The sequence below is a fragment of the Marmota monax genome, unplaced genomic scaffold (assembly GCF_021218885.2).
Source record: "Marmota monax isolate L192 unplaced genomic scaffold, Marmota_monax_Labrador192_F-V1.1 WCK01_AAM20220418_F8-fsc00021, whole genome shotgun sequence".
Lineage (NCBI taxonomy): Eukaryota > Metazoa > Chordata > Mammalia > Rodentia > Sciuridae > Marmota > Marmota monax.
The window spans coordinates 12,607,675-12,630,868 of NW_026695228.1; the positions used below are offsets into that span (position 1 = coordinate 12,607,675).

Sequence of the window (23,194 nt, forward strand, 5' to 3'; positions counted from 1 at the left end):
CACCGCTCCGCCCGCCCTCCTTCCGCTTGATTTTCTTTGCCATTGGTTGATGATGGGCTATATAAGAACGTCATTTCCGGCTGCCTGTCTTTTCCGCGCTACCCAGGGAGGGATCCGTACGGCGTTGTTCTTGGTGCGTTTCTTTTGGGGGTTCCTCGCGCTCTCTTAATCAGCCTGAACCAGTTTCCTATGCAGATAAAGGGCGCGAAAACTAAAATGAAGGCCCGTGGGGCCTGGGCCGCCTTCCGTCGGCGTGCTCTGCCTCAGGCCTGCGGCCCACACGTGGCTAGGCTCCCGGGCCGAGGTACGGACCATGGCGTGAGTGGGCTGGGTCCCTTCGCCCCCCCAATGTCAGTAAACAGAGACCCAAGGGGCGATCTACACCACCTGCTTGGCTGTAGTGTTTTCTGTTAGCGCCTTGCGGGTCAGGAATTAAAATTCTTAGCAAGGTTTTCGGAAACTAGTGATGGCTTGGGGAAGTAAATTCCTAAACTTAGGGTTACAACCTTCTGGGGGGAAAAAACCTGTTAAGCTTGGCATATGCTCAAACATGGCGGCTCTTTTCACATCTAGTTACCTTTGTCCATAACTTTGCTTTATTCTTGTGTACCTTGAGAATCGTTAAATTTAGTTAGCTGGTTTTTAAATTACTTTGGTGTTTTGTGATCCACGCTACTTTTCTTTACCAGATTTGATATGCTGGGCGTGGTGGCTCACGCCTGCAAATCCAGCGCCTCCAATGACTGAGGCAAGAGAATTGCAAGTGAGTTTCTAACTCAAAAAAGACTGGGTAGATAACTGAGTGGTGAGCGCCTCTGGGTTCAATTACCGGTACCAAAAAAGAGTTAATTTGCTGTAACTCTTAGTATGCTGTGCGCCCGTTAATTTTCTGTCTTGCTCTTTCATTACCTTGTAAGCTCAGTACCTGACACTGTAGAAGATGAAATTTGGTTGCATTTAAACTTGAAGTTTAAATGGAGCCACCCCTATTGCTGGTATAGTTAGAAAGCAATCCTCTTTCACTTCATTCACACTAGATTGTTAACATTTTTCTTTCAGATTCCCGTCGTAACTTTAAAGGGAAACTGTCACAATGTCCGGAGCCCTTGATGTCCTGCAAATGAAGGAGGAGGATGTCCTCAAATTCCTTGCAGCAGGAACCCACTTAGGTGGCACCAACCTTGATTTCCAGATGGAACAGTATATCTACAAAAGGAAAAGCGATGGTCAGTTACTGCTTTAATTTTTTGTTATTTTAGCTGTAAGTACAAGTTTTGATTATGCCTTCTCATGGATAGTACTAAGGGTTTTGGTGGTGGGGGGGAGAAAATATTTTTGAATTCTGGAGGGAAGACTATTTATATCTTAGGTTTGGGGATTTGAAAAGATGTGAAATGTCAAGTACCTTATTTCCTATATTTCCTCCTACTTAAAGGTTTATTTAACTGAATTCTAAGAAGAAAGTACAGCAAAGGGTGGGGATAAGCAACTTTGCTTGGAAACAGAGAAGGAAAGATAGGTTATGATAACAACCTGGAGTAAAAGATTTAAGCTTGGGAGTGCAGTGCTGTAACTGAGATGTAGAATGAGTATGTTATCAATGGAGATAGAAAAGGAAGAGTGGCTAGAGGGCCTGGAAGTGGGTAAGAATTTAGAGAGGAGCCCAGGGGTCCAAAGATTTCTACAGAAGAAGAGAAAGAAAAAGATGGACTTTGCCAGTGCACACTATTAAAGCTCAGGGTGGAGGCCAGTCTTGGCCAGTGAACTTCTGAGTGTCGGAAGTGTGCTACATCAATGGCAGGATTTTCGCTAACACCAGTAGAGTTTATCTCTATGACTGGAGTTGATAGTACTCACTGCCACATACACTCACATTTATCAAAGAATGTGCCATTTGCATAGCCAGTTCACATGTTTTTAAAATATCCATCTGGGGGTTTAGCTCTGGTGGAGTGTATATTTAATCTTACTCCAGGCTGTGGATTTAATCCCTAGTACAAAAAAAAAATGTTCTCATCTAGGCATCTACATCATAAATCTGAAGAGGACCTGGGAGAAGCTTCTGCTGGCAGCTCGTGCCATTGTTGCCATTGAAAACCCTGCTGATGTCAGTGTCATATCCTCTAGGAATACTGGCCAGGTATGTGCAACAGTGCTTAATTTTTATGGAAACAAAATAGACAATTATTTCTGGAAGTTCTTTAAGGATTTTATACACTCCAAATATTTACAGATTTGAGTTATTCCTATAGAACGAACTAAGGGACTGCTCTTGCTTGTTTTCAGCAAAAATTTACCAAGCATATCTAGCCTGGTCCTGACATGCTAGATCTGTGGGATATGGCAGAAAAATAAATCTGGGACTGGTTACTGATCCCAGGGCTACCACTACTAGCCTCTTACAGAAGCATCTTATGTCAATCTGCCTACCATTGCTTTGTGTAACATAGACTCCTGTGCTATGTGGACGTTGCCATTTCATGCAGGTAATAGTCTCTGGAGAATAAGAAAGGGAGGGTAAAGAAAGGTGGTAATGTACTTTTCTTCACATTGGGTGACTGATTAAATTTGACCAGACCTCAGAAATGTGTATTAGGTGCCAAACTGTTCTGTTAGGTGTATGCATTTCTCATAGCTAGTTCCTTTAAGCGAGAAACTTAAAGGCACGTGAATACCTTATCCAAGTCACTGACCAAGTGATTTACTTGGTATTTGAAATCAGGCAGTATAGTTATATAGCTACCAGAAGTAGTGGAGGAAGTGAGGTTGAGTGGGAAGAGCATTTCAGGTAGGACATGTAAGGAAGGACCTGAAAAGACTTTTCAGTTAACCCAGAATTGTTAGATGCTTTTACGAAAGGGTGATGCTTTCTTTCATTTTTAAGAAAAGGCTGTTTTGAAGCTCCCAACTAAATGGGCTGGTTTATGTGACTACAGAATTGACGGATGGTGTGTGGTATTCTTATGAAACCATTCCTGGAGTACTTATTGCTAATTCTTCCTTTAATTCTAACAGCGGGCTGTGCTGAAGTTTGCTGCTGCCACTGGAGCCACCCCTATTGCTGGCCGCTTCACTCCTGGAACCTTCACTAACCAGATCCAGGCAGCTTTCCGGGAGCCACGTCTTCTGGTGGTTACTGATCCCAGGGCTGACCACCAGCCTCTTACAGAAGCATCCTATGTCAATCTGCCTACCATTGCTTTGTGTAACACAGACTCTCCTCTGCGCTATGTGGACATTGCCATTCCATGCAACAACAAGGTAACAACTTTACAGTTTGTAAATGAATGCTGTAGAAAAGAATTGGAAATTCCTATGCACATTGTTAGAGCTTGGAGTTGAGGCCATTAACTGGCTGATGAACTCGCAAGTGTAGGTAGTGTGCTACATGAGGGGCAAGTTTTTCGCTAACACTCCATTCTGACCCAGTGAGTGGAGTTTGATAGTAATCCTTGCTACAAGTAAACTGTTAATGTATAATAGCGAAGAGAGATGATAATTTGGAAAGCAGCCTGTGTTTTCGTGATGACTTTTGGTACCAAGGGGCCTAAATGATATGGGCCAGGTAAAGTGAACAGGGAATTGCTTGCCATTTGGGGTTGAATAGATGTCAACTAATAACCCAGAATACTTGCAGGGAGCTCATTCTGTGGGTCTGATGTGGTGGATGCTGGCCCGAGAAGTTCTGCGCATGCGTGGCACCATTTCCCGTGAGCACCCATGGGAGGTTATGCCTGATCTATACTTCTACAGAGATCCTGAAGAGGTAAGCTTCTTCCACAAAAGGCTGTCACATGAGCGTTGGGCTACGTTGGTGTGTGCTTCTTGGAAACTAAATATGTTGGTTCTTCTAAACTTCAATATGTATATTACCAGATTGAAAAGGAAGAGCAGGCTGCTGCTGAAAAGGCTGTGACCAAGGAGGAATTTCAGGGTGAATGGACTGCTCCAGCTCCTGAGTTCACTGCTACTCAACCTGAGGTTGCAGACTGGTCTGAAGGTGTGCAGGTGCCCTCTGTGCCTATCCAGCAGTTCCCTACTGGTATGTATCCAGGGAACTTTTAAATTTTTAATCTCAGGAAATTATGCTAGCATTAAGAGGTTTTAATTAGTGTGCTTATCTACAAATAACCTTGCTGTTGAATTCAAGTGTTTTTGGAATATGTTAGCCTTAGTCTTTGTCTTTGGTATATTATGTGAAAGAAGGCCATGAGTATCTGATAGATGGGTTGTTGGGCAGAGTGGGGATAGTAGTACTTTTGGGGACAGAGCTAATGGCTTTTTGGTATTTTTCTTAACAGAAGACTGGAGTGCCCAGCCAGCCACTGAAGACTGGTCTGCAGCTCCCACTGCTCAGGCCACTGAGTGGGTAGGAACAACAACCGAGTGGTCTTGAGTTGTTCTGCAGTCACACATTAATAAGCAAGGTGGAAATAAGGAGAATAAGCACCAATTTACGGAGAATAAACAACCAATTTCTAAAAGTTTTGTCTATTTCAGTTTAATTCTAGATCAAACTGTTTAAGATTCTCTTAACACCTTTTGCTGGGAGTTTTTCTGAATTTTCTATTACAAGAAACGTGTCCTGAAAGTGGACTTCCACTATCATTTATATTGGTAAAATTTTTGAGAACCAAGATAGTAAATTAGTTTTCACTGCTTACCTTGCTGTTTACAATTTGTGCACAAGTGACTGTGGCATCTGCATACCTGTGTTGGGCAAACTTGGGGTTTAGTCTTATTGCTGGAATCCATGAAGGGGCCATGATCTTCCCAACACTGAGAGACATTTGCTTTTACCTCATCAGTTTTCCTACAGGCTGTGGTGGGGAATGTTTGTATTATGCTTTCTTATCCATTTCTATATTCATGTTGTCTTGAAGAATTTATAAAAACGTTCATGTGACTACATTTCCAGGACCCCTTCTCATGGTGCTGAGGCCGTGAGGGAACTGGACCCCTCCATGCATAAGCTCTGCATAACAGATCAGTCTGCTGTATGCCTGGCTGGGGGTTTTAAGTATGAAGGGTGCTCAAATTTGATTTCTGGAACCACAAATAGCATTACCAGTCAAGGAAAGGCCTGTGGGAAGGGTAGCCCAAGTACATTGGAGTGGGTGCCAAGAGCTCTACCCAGGATGTGGTATCAGCAAATTATGATTGGAGGTGGTTGACAGCAAGCAGGTTAGGAAAATCCTAGTGTTACTTAACAGTTTACATAATGGAAAACACCCTACCACAGGTGAGACCCCATGTGGTAAGTGCCCACACCTACAGATAACTGGCAAGGTGGTCAAGATTAGAGTCAATTCACTCTTCTAGGATCAAGCAACCCCATAGCTGCAGAGCCAGTTCCTTCAAGCCAACCAGCCATTTTTCCCCCCTTGTATTGGGAATTGGGGCTCAGCTCATACTTGCTGGTGGGAATATAAATTGGTGCAGTTTTATATTATTTAGTGACGAACATTTGCATTGTCACATTTGGGGGCATATACTAAAGGCATGGCTGTTTGCACTGAGACAAATATACATGAATGCTAATTGAGGGGCTGGGGATATAGCTTAGTTGGTAGAGTGCTTGCTTAAAATGCACAAGGCCCTAGTTTCAAACCCCAGCACCACACACAAATAAAAAAAATGCTAAATAAGAAGAGGCCCATCTATAATGCTAACTATGGTATATAGGGCCTGGCGACAGTGAACATGAACAAAGTACAGCAACACGGTGACTTGCCTGAATCTTAGAACCTTGGACAAAGGAAGCATTACAGAAAATTATTCATAATATGTGATTCCAATAGAAAAAAGTTAAAAATGGGTAAAGGCAAGCTATATTCTTTATAGAGATGTCTCCCTTGGTCTCAAATAATGAAATGTCTAATTTTGGGGTAAAAAGCAAAATAAAATATTCAACAAAATTCATTCAAAAAACTTAAGAATATGTGGAAGATAAAATGTTTAAATATCAACTTTACAACATGAATGTCTCATCCCACAGACTTATCTTACAATATGCTATTGCCACTACCCCATGGGTGGAATCTATGTCCTCTCCCTGTTAACCTGAGTATAACTTTGATTCTCTTAATAAGAGACAGTGGAAGTTCTATGTGATTTCCAAGGGATAGAGCATAAAAGTGCCATTCCCTTTTTTCTGGATCACTTGGGACATTTCTTGGAAACTGAGCAGAGATCTACATGAAGACCAAAGTCCCCAGTCCCTGGTCAGATCCCAGCTGAACTCCCTGCCAAGGGTCAGCACTAACTTGCTGGCTAAGTGAGTGATGTGTATTGGAAGTGTTGTCCAGTCTCAATTCAAGCCATCTCGGCTGATGCCATGTGGAACACATGCAAGTCATTCCTGTCAAACTCTGTATGTTTGTGAGAGAGAAAAATAAGTGTTGTTGCTTTAATCATTTAACTTTAGGAGAAGTTAACTGAAGAATAGATAAGACATGCCTACTGTCACTTTAATCATACCAATGAACTTTTATTGGGCAATGCAATTGGACAAGAGTAACTAATTATATATACTACAGCCAACTAGCTTCTCCCCTTAGAATTTACAATAAGCATTATCCATGGTATTATAGAAAAGTAAACTCTCAAACTTTTGTAATATGACTACTCAACAATACATGCTGAAAACTAACCCTGTGTCCTGGGAACATGGGATCTGATGGAGCTAGAAACCTACCCCATCCTCCAGGACCTTACTCTGTAACTTGGAGAGAGACAAATAGGTATTTGTCAAATGAAGGTGATCAAAAGGGTCACCAAACAGCATTAACATCATTTGAGATTAAAAATGTAAATTGACTATAGGAAAGATGCCAAGTTCTCATATAATTTCTAAGCTGGCTCCAGAACAAATTTCCAGTGAGAAGTCTTCAAGCATGTTTTGAGCAATGACAGCATTGCTAGTATTCACATGTGAATCCTCTGAAGAGCAATGTTGCTTTGCAAGTATGGTCTCTAATTTAGGGACCAGTCATGAAATTTTTTTAGTATTTATATTTTAGTTATAGGTAGACACAATATTTTTATGTGGTGCTGAGGATCAAATCCATTGTCTCACACATATGAGGCAAGTGCTCTACCTCTAAGCCACAACCCCAGCCCCAGTCATGAAATTTTATCTATCCATATTTCTTAAAACTTTGCTAACAGATTCAACCTGCTTTTGATGTGGATATTCAGGAAGAGACTGCAAGGTTTGGCTTGTAAGAAAGTGGTTCTCCGTGAACTGGAAAGTTGGTCAAGGTAGTATCACAGTCCATTCTGCAAGCAACAGTCAATGCAAATCTGCTATTATCCTGCTAAAATCTGCTATCAGACATAGTCTCCCATACATAACCACTAAAAACTCTGGGGAATGTATTAAAAAGGACTGCTAGAAGATAGTGGAGAAGAACAAAACCAAGTAGTTTCTGGAGGGAAATTGCCCCTTAGAACAGAGTCACTAGGCAAATTTCCTATCTTTTATAGCTTTATCCTTTGGTCAACCTCAGTCCATCCCAAGTAAGGCAGCTAATCCTGGAGAGAGACTGGTGGTTGAGCAACCAGAAGTAGATTGAGGCAACTTAATAAAAATCACCTTAATCCCCAATCATGAAATTCATATGGAAAAATAAAAGACCCAGAATAGCAAAAGCAATTCTAAGCAGGAAGTGTGAATCAGGAGGTATAGCGATACCAGATTTCAAACTGTACTACAGAGCAATAGTAACAAAAACAGCATGGTACTGGTACCAAAACAGGCAGGTGGACCAATGGTACAGAATAGAGGACACAGAAACCAATCCACAAAATTACAACTATCTTATATTCGATAAAGGGGCTAAAAGCATGCAATGGAGGAAGGATAGCATCTTCAACAAATGGTGCTGGGAAAACTGGAAATCCATATGCAACAAAATGAAACTGAATCCCTTTCTCTCACCATGCACAAAAGTTAACTTGATATCAAATCAGAGACTCTGCGTCTGATAGAAGAAAAAGTTGGCTCCGATCTACATATTATGGGGTCGGGCTCCAAATTCCTTAATAGGACACCCATAGCACAAGAGTTAAAAACAAGAATCAACAAATGGGACTTACTCAAACTAAAAAGTTTTTTCTCAGCAAGAGAAACAATAAGAGAGGTAAATAGGGAGCCTACATCCTGGGAACAAATCTTTACTCCTCACACTTCAGATAGAGCCCTAATATCCAGAGTATACAAAGAACTCAAAAAATTAAACAATAAGATAACAAATAACCCAATCAACAAATGGGCCAAGGACCTGGACAGACACTTCTCAGAGGAGGATATACAATCAATCAACAAGTACATGAAAAAATGCTCACCATCTCTAGCAGTCAGAGAAATGCAAATCAAAACCACCCTAAGATACCATCTCACTCCAGTAAGATTGGCAGCCATTATGAAGTCAAACAACAACAAGTGCTGGCGAGGATGTGGGGAAAAGGGTACACTTGTACATTGCTGGTGGGACTGCAAATTGGTGCGGCCAATTTGGAAAGCAGTATGGAGATTCCTGGGAAAGCTGGGAATGGAACCACCATTTGACCCAGCTATTGCCCTTCTTGGACTATTCCCTGAAGACCTTAAAAGAGCATACTATAGGGATACTGCTACATCGATGTTCATAGCAGCACAATTCACAATAGCTAGACTGTGGAACCAACTTAGATGCCCTTCAATAGATGAATGGATTAAAAAATGTGGCATTTATACACAATGGAGTATTACTCAGCACTAAAAAATATGACAAAATCATGGAATTTGCAGGGAAATGGATGGCATTAGAGCAGATTATGCTAAGTGAAGCTAGCCAATCCCTAAAAAACAAATGCCAAATGTCTTCTTTGATATAAGGAGAGCAACTAAAAACAGAGCAGGGAGGAAGAGCATGAGAAAAAGATTAACATTAAACAGGGATGAGAGGTGGGAGGGAAAGGGAGAGAGAAGGGAAATTGCATGGAAATGGAAGGAGACCCTCATTGTTATACAAAATTACATATAAGAGGATGTGAGGGGAAAGGGAAAAAAAAACAAAACAAGGGAGAGAAATGAATTACAGTAGATGGGGTAGAGAGAGAAGATGGGAGGGGAAGGGGGATAGTAGAGGATAGGAAAGATAGCAGAATACAACAGTCACTAGTATGGCAATATGTAAAAACGTGGATGTGTAACTGATGTGATTTTTACCCCTGTATACGGGGTAAAAATGGGAGTTCATAACCCACTTGAATCAAATGTATGAAATATGATATGTCAAGAGCTTTGTAATGTTTTGAACAACCAATAAAAAAAAATCACCTTAATCCCACTAGCACTCAATGCCAATCATCTCAAACAAGGAAACAAATCTATCTATGCTCTCACATGTACAAGGATGGTAATGTATACCTGATAGTAAGGATAAAGGACATCTTTGTGAAATGACCAATCACAGGGTGCAGCATATGGCAGGCACACAATGAATGTGTCCTTCCTTTCTTTTCAAGAAACAATAAATAGTACCACTTTCAGAGTTCAGATTTCACATCCCCAAATTCCTCTGTTGGCCCTTCTCTGAGATTTGTATTGTCTAATAAAACTTATAACAAGGATGTCTGTCTCTGGATGATGGTTCCACAACTGCTTTTGACCAGAGAGCCTTCAAATATGAAATCTTAAGGTCCAGTCATTGCTAGAAAAAAAGGAGGCATGAAGGAATTTAGGTAGAACAAAGTAGCTTGGTCCTCACTGGTTTGGCCATAAGCACATAGCCGTGGGGTGAGAACTTGCTGGGTAGCCAGCAAGGCATTCTGAGCACTCTGTGCTGGTACAGGGAAGATAGCAGTAGGCTAAGTTCTCTCCTAGGAAATCATTTTCTGGAAGAAGGAGATGGTCATATGGGGTTGTGAAAGGTTGACAGTGTTCCTTTTAAGGTATAAATCCTGGGCTTTTTTTTTTTAATTAAAAAAAAATTTTTAGAAGAGTAAACTCAGGAGCGCTGACTACAGAGACAGAATTATAAAATCGATTTCCCCTTAGTTGATTCTTGAATTCAAAATAAAAATGTGAAAAGACCATTTCTCAAGACCTTACCTTGAATGTTCCTCAGCACCATTTTCAGGCTTCAGAAGTTCCTGAGTCCTGCGGATCATCCCTAGAGAAGGTTGGTCCTGTGAGTCAACTGTGGAGTGACTTAAAGCAGAGCACCGATGGAGGAGGGGAAGAGGCAGGGATGCCGAACTCCCCATTCTCATTGGGGGCACGTTGTACTAATGACATCCTCCAAAATCCATGAGGAGATCTTCTTAGGCTCACGTCTGGATGGTGCTAAGGGACCCGGGAAAGTTAAGACACTGCCACAACTGCAGATGGAGAAGGAGAATTATTAAAAAGTGTCCTAGGGAACAGTGGGACTAGCCAAACTGAAGATTCTCCTACCACTCCCCCAAAGATTCCTAGCATTTCCAGGATTTAAAAGATTCTCCAAGTGATTTTGATAAAGGAGATCTGTGTAAAAAAATGTTAGACAACACTTCCTTAGAGACCCTACTGGTCTTCCTCTAGGCTTGTGTGCAGAGTAAAGGTCAAGACAGAGAAATGGGGATGGAATGGGGAGAGAAGCAAGGAATGGGATCTAAAGCTTTCAGTGGCATGTAAGGTTATCTCTTGCTATCAAAATTAACAGCACTTTAGCTCAAGACCTAGGATCAGATGGCAGTATGCCGGGAGCTGGGAGTGCCCAAATGGTCTGTCTCTTAGCTGGGTCTTTTGGGGTGCTGGGCCATGTCACCTATGGAATCAGATTTTCAGGAGCAGTAAGAAATTTTCCAGTTTCTTTTTGCATCATTTTTGCTATTGTTCCATTGATCAATGCAACTCACCTTCCCAAACCCAGTAACAGGATTTGAAGTAACCCAAGAGTGTGGATATGGGAAGGGATGAGCAAATACACCCACAGAAAAATGAGAAGACCCAAAAGGGGACCAACCATCAAATAAAAGGGAGTTCCCTAACATGGGTTAGGTAGGTGATCAAGGCCTGAAAGCAGAGACCAGACCTAAGCCACCTAGATCACAGGTCTCTCCGGTGTTACCAGATATCAGAGGTATCAGAAGCTAGGGGTGTCCCTGCACAGGTTCTTCACAACCTCTAAAACTGTAGCCTGTGTTCAAACAGGTTGGGAAACAACCCCAGTGTGACGGGAAATTGTGTCCAGTCCAGCATCCCCAAGCTTCTCCTGGAGACACGGAGGTTCATTGATGGCCCTGTGCAGACGCAGCTTACGACTTGGACTTGGGGACAAGCTGAGCCCCTGGCAGTCCGGATCAGACACACTCCATGTAGGCCCCGGGCCTGCGTTGCGCCCTCGCCCTGTCGCCTGCAGAGGAGCTGAGGCAGCGGGCTGTGCCGGGGAGGCCTGTCTCTCCCTCATCAGACTGAGTCTTGGCCACCACCTGGCTGAATCTGCAGAAGCCCAGGCAGTTAGGGGCTCCGAGTCGGATTCCTCCCTACCCTGGGTCGCCAGACAGGGTGAAGACCACAGGGCAGGACGCCAGTGGGCGGGTGTCCCCATGAGCCTACACCTGGACTCCCATCTTCTGGCCCCTACTGTCCTGCTCCACCGCCCACCCAGCACGTCTGGCTTCCCTCAGGGCTTGAAGCCCCGCCCCAATATCCCCCAGCCAGCCCCCAAAGGTCACTGGTCAACTCCAACTGCCCTAGCTTTGCCCCAAGGACCCCACCTCCCTCCACCTGACCTCCCAAGGTGCCCTTGGATCACGTGCTCCCCTGCTGGGCGGGGCTGGCACTGGGAAGGCTCCCTAGGGGGGTTTCAGCAGGCCAGGGGGTTAAATAGGAGCTGACAGGTGAGTGTGTGTGTGTGTGTGTGTGTGTGTGTGTGTGTGTGAAGGGGTGGGGTTGGGCGGGCATTGAAGCTGAGTGCAACAGGGGTGTGTAATCCCCTGGAGGACTTGGGAAAGGGCCTTAACCTGAGAGCCTTAGAACTGGAGGCCCCGTGCAGAGGGATGATGCTGGGGAGGAAAGTAGAGTTGAGATCATGAGGCCTCGGTGCTCTGATGAAGAGGGTTTGGGGTGCAGTGATGTGAGGGATGTAGGGTCTTGGGGTGAAAACAGGACTGCCGCAGTCTGGCTGCAGCAAAATAACCTGGGGGTGACGATGTTGATATGCTTTGTCCTTCGTGGTGGTCTTTCCCTTTATAACTTCTCAGTATCCACATAGTTGCCCTGAATTCTTTCTGCTACTCCTCAGACAGGCCCCATCTTCTGTATCTCAGGATCAGGGAGTTGAAGGGGTACTTATATCTTGAAAAAGAAAATCACTGAAATAGAAGAAAAGGGCTTTGAGATTTCAGCAGGAAGTGCCATTCCTTCATACACCATAAATAAATAGGACTTATGCATTATATCAAAATTCGGGCTGGTTCTGTGGCTCAGAGGTAGTATACCTGCCTGGCATGTGTGAGACACTGGGTTCGATTCTCAGCACCAAATAAAAATAAATAAATAAAATAAAGGTCTATCAACAACTAAAAAAAATTATAGCAAAATTCCCTTGATCATAGAAACATCTATGATTTCTCCATTTTCCATTAATATGAGAAAGTGATGGTGGTCAAACTATAGAGAGTGAACTCTTAATCCTGGTTATACCAATTTAAACCATGTAACTAACATCATTATAATGATCTCCATTCCAGCATCCTCATGCTGAGAGTGGAAACCTAGATCTGGTCCCCTGGCCTAGGTGGGTGCCATCAAAACCAGAATTATATGTCTGGCTTGCACAGACTAGTTGAATCTACAAATGTATATTTCCGGGCTTTTCTTCCTATAAAATTGTAACCTTTCTGGAGAAGTGGGAAGACATAGTAGCTGTCTTCCCAGTTTTGGCCAAACTGCAATTAAACTCATTTTTTTTTTTCTATTTATGTCATTCTGTCTTATTTCTGGCATGGGCAGGAGATGGAGTCTAGTTCATTATGTGTATCCTAAATGCATGAATCATTCGCAAATTTGCAGAGTCACTGAAAGTGCTAAATTCTCGTGGTAATAATATGTGGCAGTTTCTACAGGGTTGCAGGAAGCTCTCCTGAGCCTTGGCATTTGTTATGGTTTGGATATGAGGTATCCCCCAAAAACTTACATGTGAGACAATGCAAGAGAGTTCAGAGGAGAAATTATTGGGTTGTGAGAGTCTTAACCCAATCAGTGAATTAATCCCCTGATGGGGTTAATTGAGTGTTAACTGAAAGGTGTGGATAGAGGAGGTGGGCACTGAGGGCTTTGAGGAATATATTTGTATCTGGCATGGAGTCTCTCTCTCTGTTTTCTGATCATCAGGTGAGCTGTTTCCCTCTGCCACACTTTTCTGCCCCACCTTAAGCCTTAAGGAATGGAGCCAGCCTTTTATGGACTAAAACCTCTGAAACTGTGAGCCCCTAAGTAAATTTTTCCTCCCCTAAAATTGTGCTGGTTGGGTCTTTTAATCACAGCAGCAAAAAGCAGACTAAAACAGCACCCAAAGTTCTTATTGGTGCCGGGTCATGTAGATGTGATTGATGTCCACCCACATGGATGATCTTCAGTCTTCTGCTCCCTTTAGTTATCATTAGACTACCTGGTGTGTCTAATTAACAAAGACACTCATAATTTGGCAAGACTCTCCAGGAGCTTAAAGAGCACCCTGCAGAAGCCCAGGGCAAAGGTCAGACTTCTCTTTGGTAAGATTAATTCTTTATTACACATTTAGTTTAGTTAATGGCAACATATAAATTATTTTCAATTCTGGGGCTGGAGCTATAGCTCAATGGTAGAGCACTTGCCTAGCATACATGAGGCACTGGGTTTGATCCTCAGCACCACATAAAAAATAAACAAAATGAGGGATGTAGGGTCTTGGGCGATCGGTTTCAGAAATATTAAAATCACCTTGCTATCCAGTTTTTTTTTTTTTAATACAGAAACACAAAATTAGGATTACTTTATCCATTTGTTCCATTTTTAAAAAAACATTCTTTAATCAGGCAAGACACTAAAACAAGCAAAGTGAGTCACAACCACATTCACTTCTGGGCAGTGGTAGTGCTATATTTACAAAGGTTGCATATTTTGTCATTTATTGTCATATTTTGTTGCATATTTTAAAATAAAATGAGCAGTCGTTTGAAAGTTTCACTTTATTTGCAAAATAGGGGATTTGTTTGTGTGGCCTTTAAGTTTCTTTTTCTTCAAGGAATCTGTCAAAGACCAACCATAAATTCTCCCAAATGATCTGACAAAAATTAGTGGCTTTATGGAAAAATTAAAAAAGGAGGCAGCCTCTCAGGGTTCCCCAGTGGCTTTTGTTGGTAGCAGGATCTGGGGCAGCATCTTATTCTGTGCATCGCCCTTCCAGGGATGGATCTCTGCTGGAGCTTGTTTCACTTCTCCCTGGGCTGTGACTTCCTAATAGGAAAAGGTCTCTAAAAAAATTGCATTATCTTGGAGGTCAGACTGCAGGGGTAAAGGCAGAGATTGTTGAGATCTGAAAAACTCTGACTGCACCCATATGGACCCACACACTTGGGAGCTCTCCTTGGGGAGAGCACATCAGGTCAGTGTGGGCTTCCAGTGTTGTAGGGACAGACGAGGCAGGACACTAAAGATAGAGGGAAACCGTTTTATTTGGCTGCAGCCAGGTCAGAGGGCACAGCTTTTGCTGTAATTAATTACTTCCCTGGACCCCAAGTTCAGGTAGTTTCAGAACTTTATACCCAGAATGTAAGGGGAGGGGCTTACAAATTCACAGTTTGCAGAAGTTCATATAAAAGCAGCTTTTTCTTTCACTGTTTTGGGCAAGTTAACCCTTCAAGGATAATACCTGAGAAGGGGAGAGCTTCTTCTCCCCTTTCTTTCTTCTACCATGGAGCCCAACTGGTAACTTTTCTTATCTTAGAAATGTAGACATCTCTGTGAAGCCCCAACTCAAGGCCAGAGGCCTTGTTAAAGGATTTGTCTTTTTATTATCACATTTTGCATTTGCTTCTACAAACTACTATACTGGATAAATGTGTGTGAAAAACTAGTAAAGAGGCATTTAGCACATGGAGTGCTGATTTCTTCCAGGCCAGTGGCTGAATAAAATAGAGCAGCAGGAAAGTAGGAAGTTTACCTACATTGAACTCTTTTATAGAGACTCTTTGGCTAATAGTTCTAAAATCAACCAAGGTGAAGATATCTGGAGAAGCTTAGTTAAGATTTTCTGTGAGGAGGGGTGCCACTACACTAGGAGTCCTTGGGCTGTGCATGTCCCCCCCGCTCCCCTTGCCTGCTGGTCTAATTTGGGCTCCTGGAGATAATCATTATGAAGAGCAGATGAGTAATGTACTGATTGCAAACATGTAGGGCCTACAGCTTCTGAATCATATAATAGTACTGAAAGAAAAGTGACCACAACACTCAGAGCAACCAAGAGATCTTTATTGCAGCAGTGCAACAGAGGAGAAGAGAGAGAAAGAGAAGGAGGGGGGTGGGGGGAGAGCACACGCACAAAGGAGACAGAGAGAGCAAGAGAGAAGAGAGACAGGGTCCCGGCAGGAGGGAATTTTTATAGCCCAAATCTAATGGGGTCTCTGGGTCTGCAAGCTGCCTTGTTGGCACACAAGGGGGTTAAGTGTTCAGCCTTGAGCAGGGGGGCGAAGTGCTCAGCCTTGAGCGGGGGCTTGGGCATTTGGGCTTGAAGCAAACAGGTGATAAAGAACCAGACAGAGGGTTTGAGTGGCCAGGTCATCCTGTGGCTAACTTTGTTTGGCATGCCCTGCAGACAGCTTACTCAGCCTGTCCTGCACCTAACATTCCTCCCTTTTTGTTTTTCTAAGTGACATGGTGGACGGCGTAAAGTCCTCTAGCTACTTCCTGCTTAATGGTGGGCGGCGTTGGGCCTAGAAGGGGAAGTGGAGGAATGTTCGGAGGACAGGTCTGAGAACACCAGGGCAGCCAAAAATAACACTCAGTGGCTATAGATAACTACTTTGGTAGGGGTAAAGTCCATAAAAGTTCCTTGAAGCCACAAGTCGTAGATGGCATCAAACCCATCCTGGATGGAGGAGATTCTTGGTATCAGCCACTGGTCCTGTAGCAGGGACTCTAGGAAGTATTGGAGATGGCTTGGTTGAATCCAGTAATGTTAAGGGTGACAGCCCGATTGCAGCCAGTGGAAGGACAATCACCTTGACTCATGAGCTGAGAATGGGTGGTGTCATCCTGGTGCCATGTTGCTTGGATGTTAAAGTGCCATCTGTGGTTGGGATAAAAACTTGAGAGAGTATAATGATTAGTAAAAGAAGAAGAGGGTTGGCGAGAAATTTTGAGTTTGGTGGGTGTGGTGGAAGTCCAGGACTGGACATTTGGAACAGGTGCCTTTTTAAGGCAGGAGACATGGTACCAGGGAGAGTGTCTAAAAGCTTGGTCACTATTGGGGTAGTAAGTATGACTGTATGGGGTCCTGACCATTGAGGTTCCAACAATTGAGAATGCAGTTCCTGAAGTAAGACTGAGTCACCCAGTTGAAGAGGGTCCAATTCAGTGTGTGGTTGTGCTGGGATTGAGGCAATGAATGGTGCAGGAAGGCATTGGTCTGATGTTCCCTGAGAAGTGAGGGCTGGACCGTTGTCTGACTGGGTGGAGGTGGGAAGTCTGAACCCGGGAATGATCTGCTCAATGAGGATGGAGGCAATGGTGTCAGCAATTTCCCTGGATGTAGGGAAGGCATCTATCCATCCTGAAAAAGTATCAACCAAAGTAAGTAGGTAGCGAAGCTTTTTGTGCCTAGGCATGTGAGCGAATTTGATCTATCAGTCTTTGTCTGGCTGGTGGCTCCTCAACTGATGTGTGGGGAGTTTAGGTTTGATGCTTCCTTGTGGGGATACTGTAGAGCAGACTGAACAAGCAGAGTGGACCTGCTGGAGAGTAGTTCTCATTCCTAGGAGGTGAAAGAGGGGTTGTAAAATCTGGAAAAGGGGTTAGAGAGGGTTTTAGGTGGGGGCAGAGTCTCTGGAGCTAGAGGAGTTGGTCATGAGTTGTAGGTCTCTGTCTTGGGCATCAGGGGCTGGTAGTTGATTGACTGACTTGGTGAATTTGTGTATCTGATCTTGCAGGAACTTCTGTAGGCAATTTAACATACATGGTCCTATTAGGAGAAACATAAAAAGGACTAATAGAGGTCCTGTGAGGGGGAGGAGCCAAGGCCATAGTTGACTGAACATTCCCCATGGAGCCTGTTGGCTTAGTTGCTGTCTCCTCTTTTCTAGCTGTTCTTGTCTTTCATTACTCCCAGAAATGACTGTGTTTTGGCTTAACTGGTTTTGGTAGGTGTCTAAGATCAAGTTGGTCAAAATTGATTTTATTTCTATCTATTGTTAAGAGTCAGCCGAGTTCCCATAGGGGTCGCTCATGGGGGAACTTGAGAGCAGCTTTTTAGTTCTGCTAGTGCTTTTGCGCTAGGATGGGTCCAGGTCTTGCTTGACCATGTGGCTTCCCTTGGAAGCATCAGGGATGTCTCCTGTCTCCAATGAACCTCGTATTCACAGCAAGTGCACTGATTGGCTTTTCATTCTCCAGTGGTCTCAATAATCTCCCTGATCAGGAGGTTATGTGGCCCAGAGTTGCAAAGCGCTTTAGAGAAGTTCCCTGGATTCAGACTGACTCAGAGGGCCAGAGCCAAATATTGGTTTTCTTGGCCATTTTAATTTAAGTTTAAGTCTTGATCTTAAACATCCAGCAAAGTCAGTTTCACCTTAAATTAAGAGTACTGGGCTTTAGCTGAAGTCTGGCCTACTTTGGAGTCATTCTGACATGTAGTAAGATGGGAGGAATAGCCTTATCTCAGGTAAGCCAGGGCTCTTTATAAATCTTAGGTAAAGTGTTCTAGTATTGAAGCTGATCTTTTTTTTTTAAATATTATTTTATAAAGTTTACATATATTGTTGCTTGATGTCAAATGAATATTAACACAATATGATATTACATTTAAATTGTACCCAGTGTATAGAACTTTATATTAATCTTATTAATAACAGGTCCAGTTATAGAAAATTAAATGATATAAATAAATCTCCAATATGTTATTTTTATAAGCCTAAAATTACCATGCAACCTTTTGGAGAACATCAGCTTGATATAATTTTTTTTAAGCTTCTATCTTAATGACTTATATACCTGGAAAATATGAACACATTTAATATATAAAGAAAAGTAATAGTACCACAATTACATTGATGTTTTTATATTAATCAAGTTTAGCTCTTAAAGAAATAACATATTACAATATTGCAAAATAACAGTTGTTGTTTAACCATAGTTGTATAATCCTTAATTCCTTCAAGATTACTTGTTCAAAAAACTTACATATATAACCGACATATACAGACCTTCTTTATCACTTACTTAACCTAAATAGTCAACATACGCAGACCTTCTTTATCACTTGCTTAAACCCTCTTATTTACTTAATCACATAGACTCTCTTATCCAGAAACACCTTTTCCTTCTATTAAATCCATACTTAGAACCTTCTAATTTCTCTTTCCCATCTTTTAACTCTTTCTTTATTTACACTTCGAAACAATCCTTGTAAATTTCTGAATTTAGGCAAGTTATTCCATTTTGATAAGAGATATTTTGTTATTTGAAGTACACAATTAATCACATCTGTTTACCATTTCATGAAAACATAAACAATGTTTAAGTGTATAGAATTATGCTGTTGTAGGGACGGACAAGGCAAGGCACCTAAGATAGCACCAAAGACAGGGAAACAGTCTTATTTGGTTGCAGCCAGATTCAGAGGACACAGCTTCTGCTGTAATCAATTAATCCCTGAACCCCAAGTTCAGGTAGTTTAGAAATTTGAACCCAACATGTAAGGGGAGGGGCTCAGAAGTTCACAGTCTGCAGAAGTTCACAAAAAGCAGTTTTTTTTTTTTTTCCTTCTGTTCTGGGCAAGTTAACCCTTCAAGGACACCTGGGAGGGGGAGAGCTTTTATTCCCTTTTCTTTCCTCCCCCTGCCAGCTGTTACCATGGAGCCCAGTTAGTAACTCCCATGTAGCCATCTCTGTGAAGCCCAGGTCAAGGCCAGAGGCCTTGTTCACATATCTTGTGAAAAACTAGTAAGGGGGTGTCCAGCATCTGGAGTGCTGATTTTTCCAGACAGTGGCCAAGTAAAACAGGGCAACATTAAAATAGGAAGTTTATCTACACTAAACTCTTTTGTAGAGATTCTTTTGCTGAAAGTCCTAAAATCAGCCATGGTGAAGATTTCTGGAGAAGGTCAGTTAAGACTTTTCTGTGGGCCTGGTAGGGAGGGGGAAGACGGGAAGGTCGCTGAGAGCAGCTCCAGTGGATCTGAGAATGAGGAAGAAGATGTAAAAGAATAATGGGAAAGGGGTTTGGGATTTTCCCTAGCAAGGAAAACTTGAGCAGCAGAACAGGTAGAGCAGAGGGGAAGACGGGAGTGAGTATCCCAAAAAGCCTGTAAGGGACTTTAATCCTTAGTAACCTGTTTTCAGTGATGACAAAGCAACTTTAAAGGCTATTTTCATTAGATCTTGGATAGGGGTCTGAGGGCTCTCCTCAGCTGGTTTGAGCTTTGGGTTAGCTGGTAAGAGGACCTGGTGGGACTGGGTGTAGGCACTGTCAGGAGAAGAGAGGAGTGAATGGGTGGAGGGATACCTTCAGTACCTGCTACCTCATGCAATGGGGCAACAGTCTGTGGAAGGGAAGTCATGTAGGTTTTTGATCTAGTAATTGGAGGGGAGAAAGCAGGTTATTGAGGTGGAGGAGACGGTGGAGGGGCTGGGGCCGAAGGCTAAGGTGAGGATCTATTGGAGCCAGGTTATAGGGTGGAGGTTCATCAGCAGGATCAAAAGTAGTGGATGAGTCCGGAGGAGGAGAAAGTTGGGGATCAGTGGTTGTGGGTGTTGGTTTGCAAGCTAGAAAAATTTGCAGAGGTTTGCAAGAGGTGCAGAGAGCACAAGCAAGAAGAAAGCTTGGACATAAGCAATCACTCCCATTTTTTTGAATGCTCACGGTAATTGTAGAGACCACTTAGAATGGAGGGATCCAGGGACCCAAAAGGGGGCCATCTGTTTTGGTTGTTTAAGGGATAAGTGGGCCAGGCCTGGGTGCTATATTTGATCAATTTTTGGGGTTTGATGTCTGGTGTCAAGGAGAGGGTTTTGAGGTTATCCAAGAGGCATTGTAGGGGAGAGTCGAACCACAGAGAGGACATATTACCCATGTCGCAAAAGTAGTATAAGGAGGAGGGAAGAGGACGCAAACGTAGTATAAGGGAGAGGGAAGGAGACTCAAAGATAGTATAAGAGAGGAGGAGGAAACTGATTTATTGGCAAAAGGGGCATCCCCGCTAGAGCCAAAAATCAGGAGTGCCTTAGTGGCAGGTTCGAGCTGCAGAGATTGGTCGTCACTGAATCCTGACAGTAGAAGGTGGAGCCGGAGCCATGGGAGACCTTGGCCAAGGCTTTTAGGGACCCCTCCTGGAGAGGCCGGAGACTCCCAGGGCCGGAAAGAGGGGAAAGAGAGAGACAGGGGAAGAGAGAGGAAGGGGAGGGTAAGCATCTCTCTGGCGGCCGAGTCTTGAAGGTGTGAGGACTAGGACTTTAGGAGAGCCACCGAGACCGTGAAGGTCTGGGTGAGGTGTGATGTTCAGTTCTCTGTTATGTGTCCCTGGAGGTTACACAGTCCTTTGAGGGAGACCTACAAAGCCTATGCTGGTAAACTACCAGCTGGGAAGGGGAGGGAATAAGTTTGAACCCAGGAGTCTATTCTGCCCTAGGAAAGAGTCTCTGAGGACCACTGTGGCCTTGAAGGCTATGGTGGGGTGTTTTCCTCCCCGCAGGTGGGCAAAGAGGTTTGCCGGACAATCAATGGCAAACCTCCCGACACCACCATTGGGTTTAGGACTCCAGGAAGGGGAAACTCACCAATCGAAGGCCGGTGGTGGATGTAGTTCTGGTGATCGAGAAAATGGGTTCAGGTCATCCGGTGAGTGGCACTTCCGAAGGAAGAGGGACCCAAAAGTGGGTTTTAACCCTCTCCCGGGTTTTGGCACCCATGAAAGGAAAGTGACCACAACACTCAGAGCAACCAAGAGATTTTTATTGCAGAAGTGCAACAGAAGAGAGAGAGAGAGAGAGAGAGAGAGAGAGAGAGAGAGAGAGAGATATGGGGGGGGGAGAGCACGCACACAAAGGAGACAGAGAGAGCAAGAGAGAAGAGAGAGAGGGGTCTGGCAGGAGGGAGTTTTTATAGCCCAAATCTAATAGGGTCTCTGGGTCTGCAAGCTGCCTTGTTGGCACACAAGGAGGTTAAGTGCTCAGCCTTGAGCAGGGGGTTGAGTGTTCAGCCTTGAGTGGGGGCTTGGGCGTTTGGGCTTGAAGCAAACAGGTGACAAAGAACCAGACAGAGGGTTTGAGTGGCCAGGTCACCCTGCAGCTAACTTTGTTTGGCATGCCCTGCAGACAGCTTATTCAGCCTGTCCTGCACCTAACAAGTACAATAATGATTGATCCATTTATTTACCCCAAACCCAATGCACTCAGATCCAACCTTTGCACTGATGCTGGGGCCATAGTGGCCAGAATTCAGACATGTTAGATAACAAACCACTTTTGCTCAGGCTAAACTCTCCAGGAATGTCATCATTTGTTCTCAGCTCACTTCTCCAGGCCTCTTTCATTATCCTTCTCTTCAAATTCTGCCCTTCAGTGACATACTCAGTTCACCCTGAGCAGCCCTGATTGCTCTCCTCTCTAGAACTTTACAGAAACTCTTCCTCCTTCCTGCAGTTTTGTGGTTTTGCTTTTTGCATTCGGCAGCTTTTGTGATTTTCTTTGGAGAAGAGAACACAGTTTTGTTTTATTATTCAACAGTGAAATGCTACATGCTGATAATTCTTAATAAAAATCTTACATAAATATTTCTTTTAAATGTCTTTCCCAAATTAATTGCAGCTGGTCTCACATGGTGCCAACTTTTAACCATCTGTGCTCAATTTATTTGTTTAAAAGCATATATGTGGAAAAAGTTTAAATCTAGGTTGCCCCTGGTTACTCCTTAGACTCACCATCTGGGACTCTTTCTCTATTTTCAAGTTAGTAAATCCCCAGAGCATGCCCACTAATTTGAATGGTTGTCTAGGTAAGCAAAAATCCAAGCTAAATCCAAAAAGCTAAAGAGCCCTTTGCAACCACAAGAAGTCTCTACTACCATAGAAAACAAGAGCTGGCTGAACTGAAAACAGTGATCTTATAATCAACAAGTTCCACAAAGAATAAAGAGAAACTACATCTAAATTGTTTAAAATCCCAAGCCAGAGAAATATATCTCATACACTGAATACTTAAAAGAGGATTTTTGTCTTCCTACATCTAGAAATACAATCATTTCAGAAAATGTCTGTCCTAGTCCACAAAGTCCTCAACTGACTTGCAGTAAAAGGATATCAGGAAATTAAAGAAGTTAAACAAAAGTTTTAGATACTATAAAATATTTACAAAGAAAGACATTATGATTTGCAACATATTTTGCAAAGAAAAATAACACCAATGATAAAACGGAAGCAAGGTTTAATGTCCAGATTAGAAAACTGTAACAGGTGTGGTAGTGCATACCTGTAATTCTGGAGACTTAGGAGGGTGAGGCAGGAGGATTGCAAGTTTAAGGTTGGCCTCAGCAATTGAGCGAGACCCTCAGAAACTTCAAAGACCCTGCCTCAGAGGTATAGCACAAGCCTAGTAAGTGCAAAGCACTGGGTTTAATCCCCAACACTGAAAAAAAAAAAGCACAACATACATACATCTCACAGGCTTAATCTACATTGATCTGTGTCCTACGTGCCTATCTGAACCACACGTGCTGGAGACATTCTGTCTGTTGCTCTGCCTTTTGGATGACTGCAGATTCATACCAATCAGTTACTGTGGAAGCAGAAATGGTAAGTTAATGACAACATGCTTGAAAGCTGGGACTCACAGCACATAAAAAATATTCATAGAAGTGGAGGTGGAGATATATATATATTTCTGGAATGTTGACTTTGTAATTATTTATTTGGGTCCACATGATGAAGATTTCAGTTCTGGCATGACCAAATACACTAGTAAAGATTTTGC

At 43.1% G+C, this 23,194-nt stretch overlaps 1 protein-coding gene and 2 non-coding genes across 3 annotated transcripts; all 3 read left to right on the forward strand.

Moving 5' to 3' along the window:
* The first annotated feature begins 29 nt into the window (after nucleotides 1–29).
* On the forward strand, nucleotides 30–4,663 carry Rpsa (ribosomal protein SA). Its single transcript, XM_046437447.2, has 7 exons — nucleotides 30–133; nucleotides 1,060–1,226; nucleotides 2,022–2,140; nucleotides 3,016–3,261; nucleotides 3,638–3,766; nucleotides 3,877–4,042; nucleotides 4,302–4,663. The coding sequence occupies exons 2-7, from the start codon at nucleotides 1,094–1,096 to the stop codon at nucleotides 4,394–4,396; spliced, it is 888 nt and encodes a 295-aa protein (XP_046293403.1). The 5' UTR covers nucleotides 30–133; nucleotides 1,060–1,093; the 3' UTR covers nucleotides 4,397–4,663.
* On the forward strand, nucleotides 1,718–1,867 carry LOC124088239 (small nucleolar RNA SNORA62/SNORA6 family). The gene has a single exon (XR_006850307.1). It is a non-coding gene; the product is annotated as a small nucleolar RNA SNORA62/SNORA6 family (small nucleolar RNA).
* On the forward strand, nucleotides 3,315–3,463 carry LOC124088240 (small nucleolar RNA SNORA62/SNORA6 family). The gene has a single exon (XR_006850308.1). It is a non-coding gene; the product is annotated as a small nucleolar RNA SNORA62/SNORA6 family (small nucleolar RNA).
* Nucleotides 4,664–23,194: the final 18,531 nt, after the last annotated feature.

Coding starts and splice junctions, on each gene's coding strand:
- Rpsa (XM_046437447.2), top strand. CDS start 1,094: ATGTCCGGAGCCCTTGATGTCCTGCAAATGAAGGAGGAGGATGTCCTC. Junction 3,262..3,637: donor CCATTCCATGCAACAACAAG/GTAACAACTTTA, acceptor GAATACTTGCAG/GGAGCTCATTCTGTGGGTCT. Junction 4,043..4,301: donor TATCCAGCAGTTCCCTACTG/GTATGTATCCAG, acceptor TTTTCTTAACAG/AAGACTGGAGTGCCCAGCCA.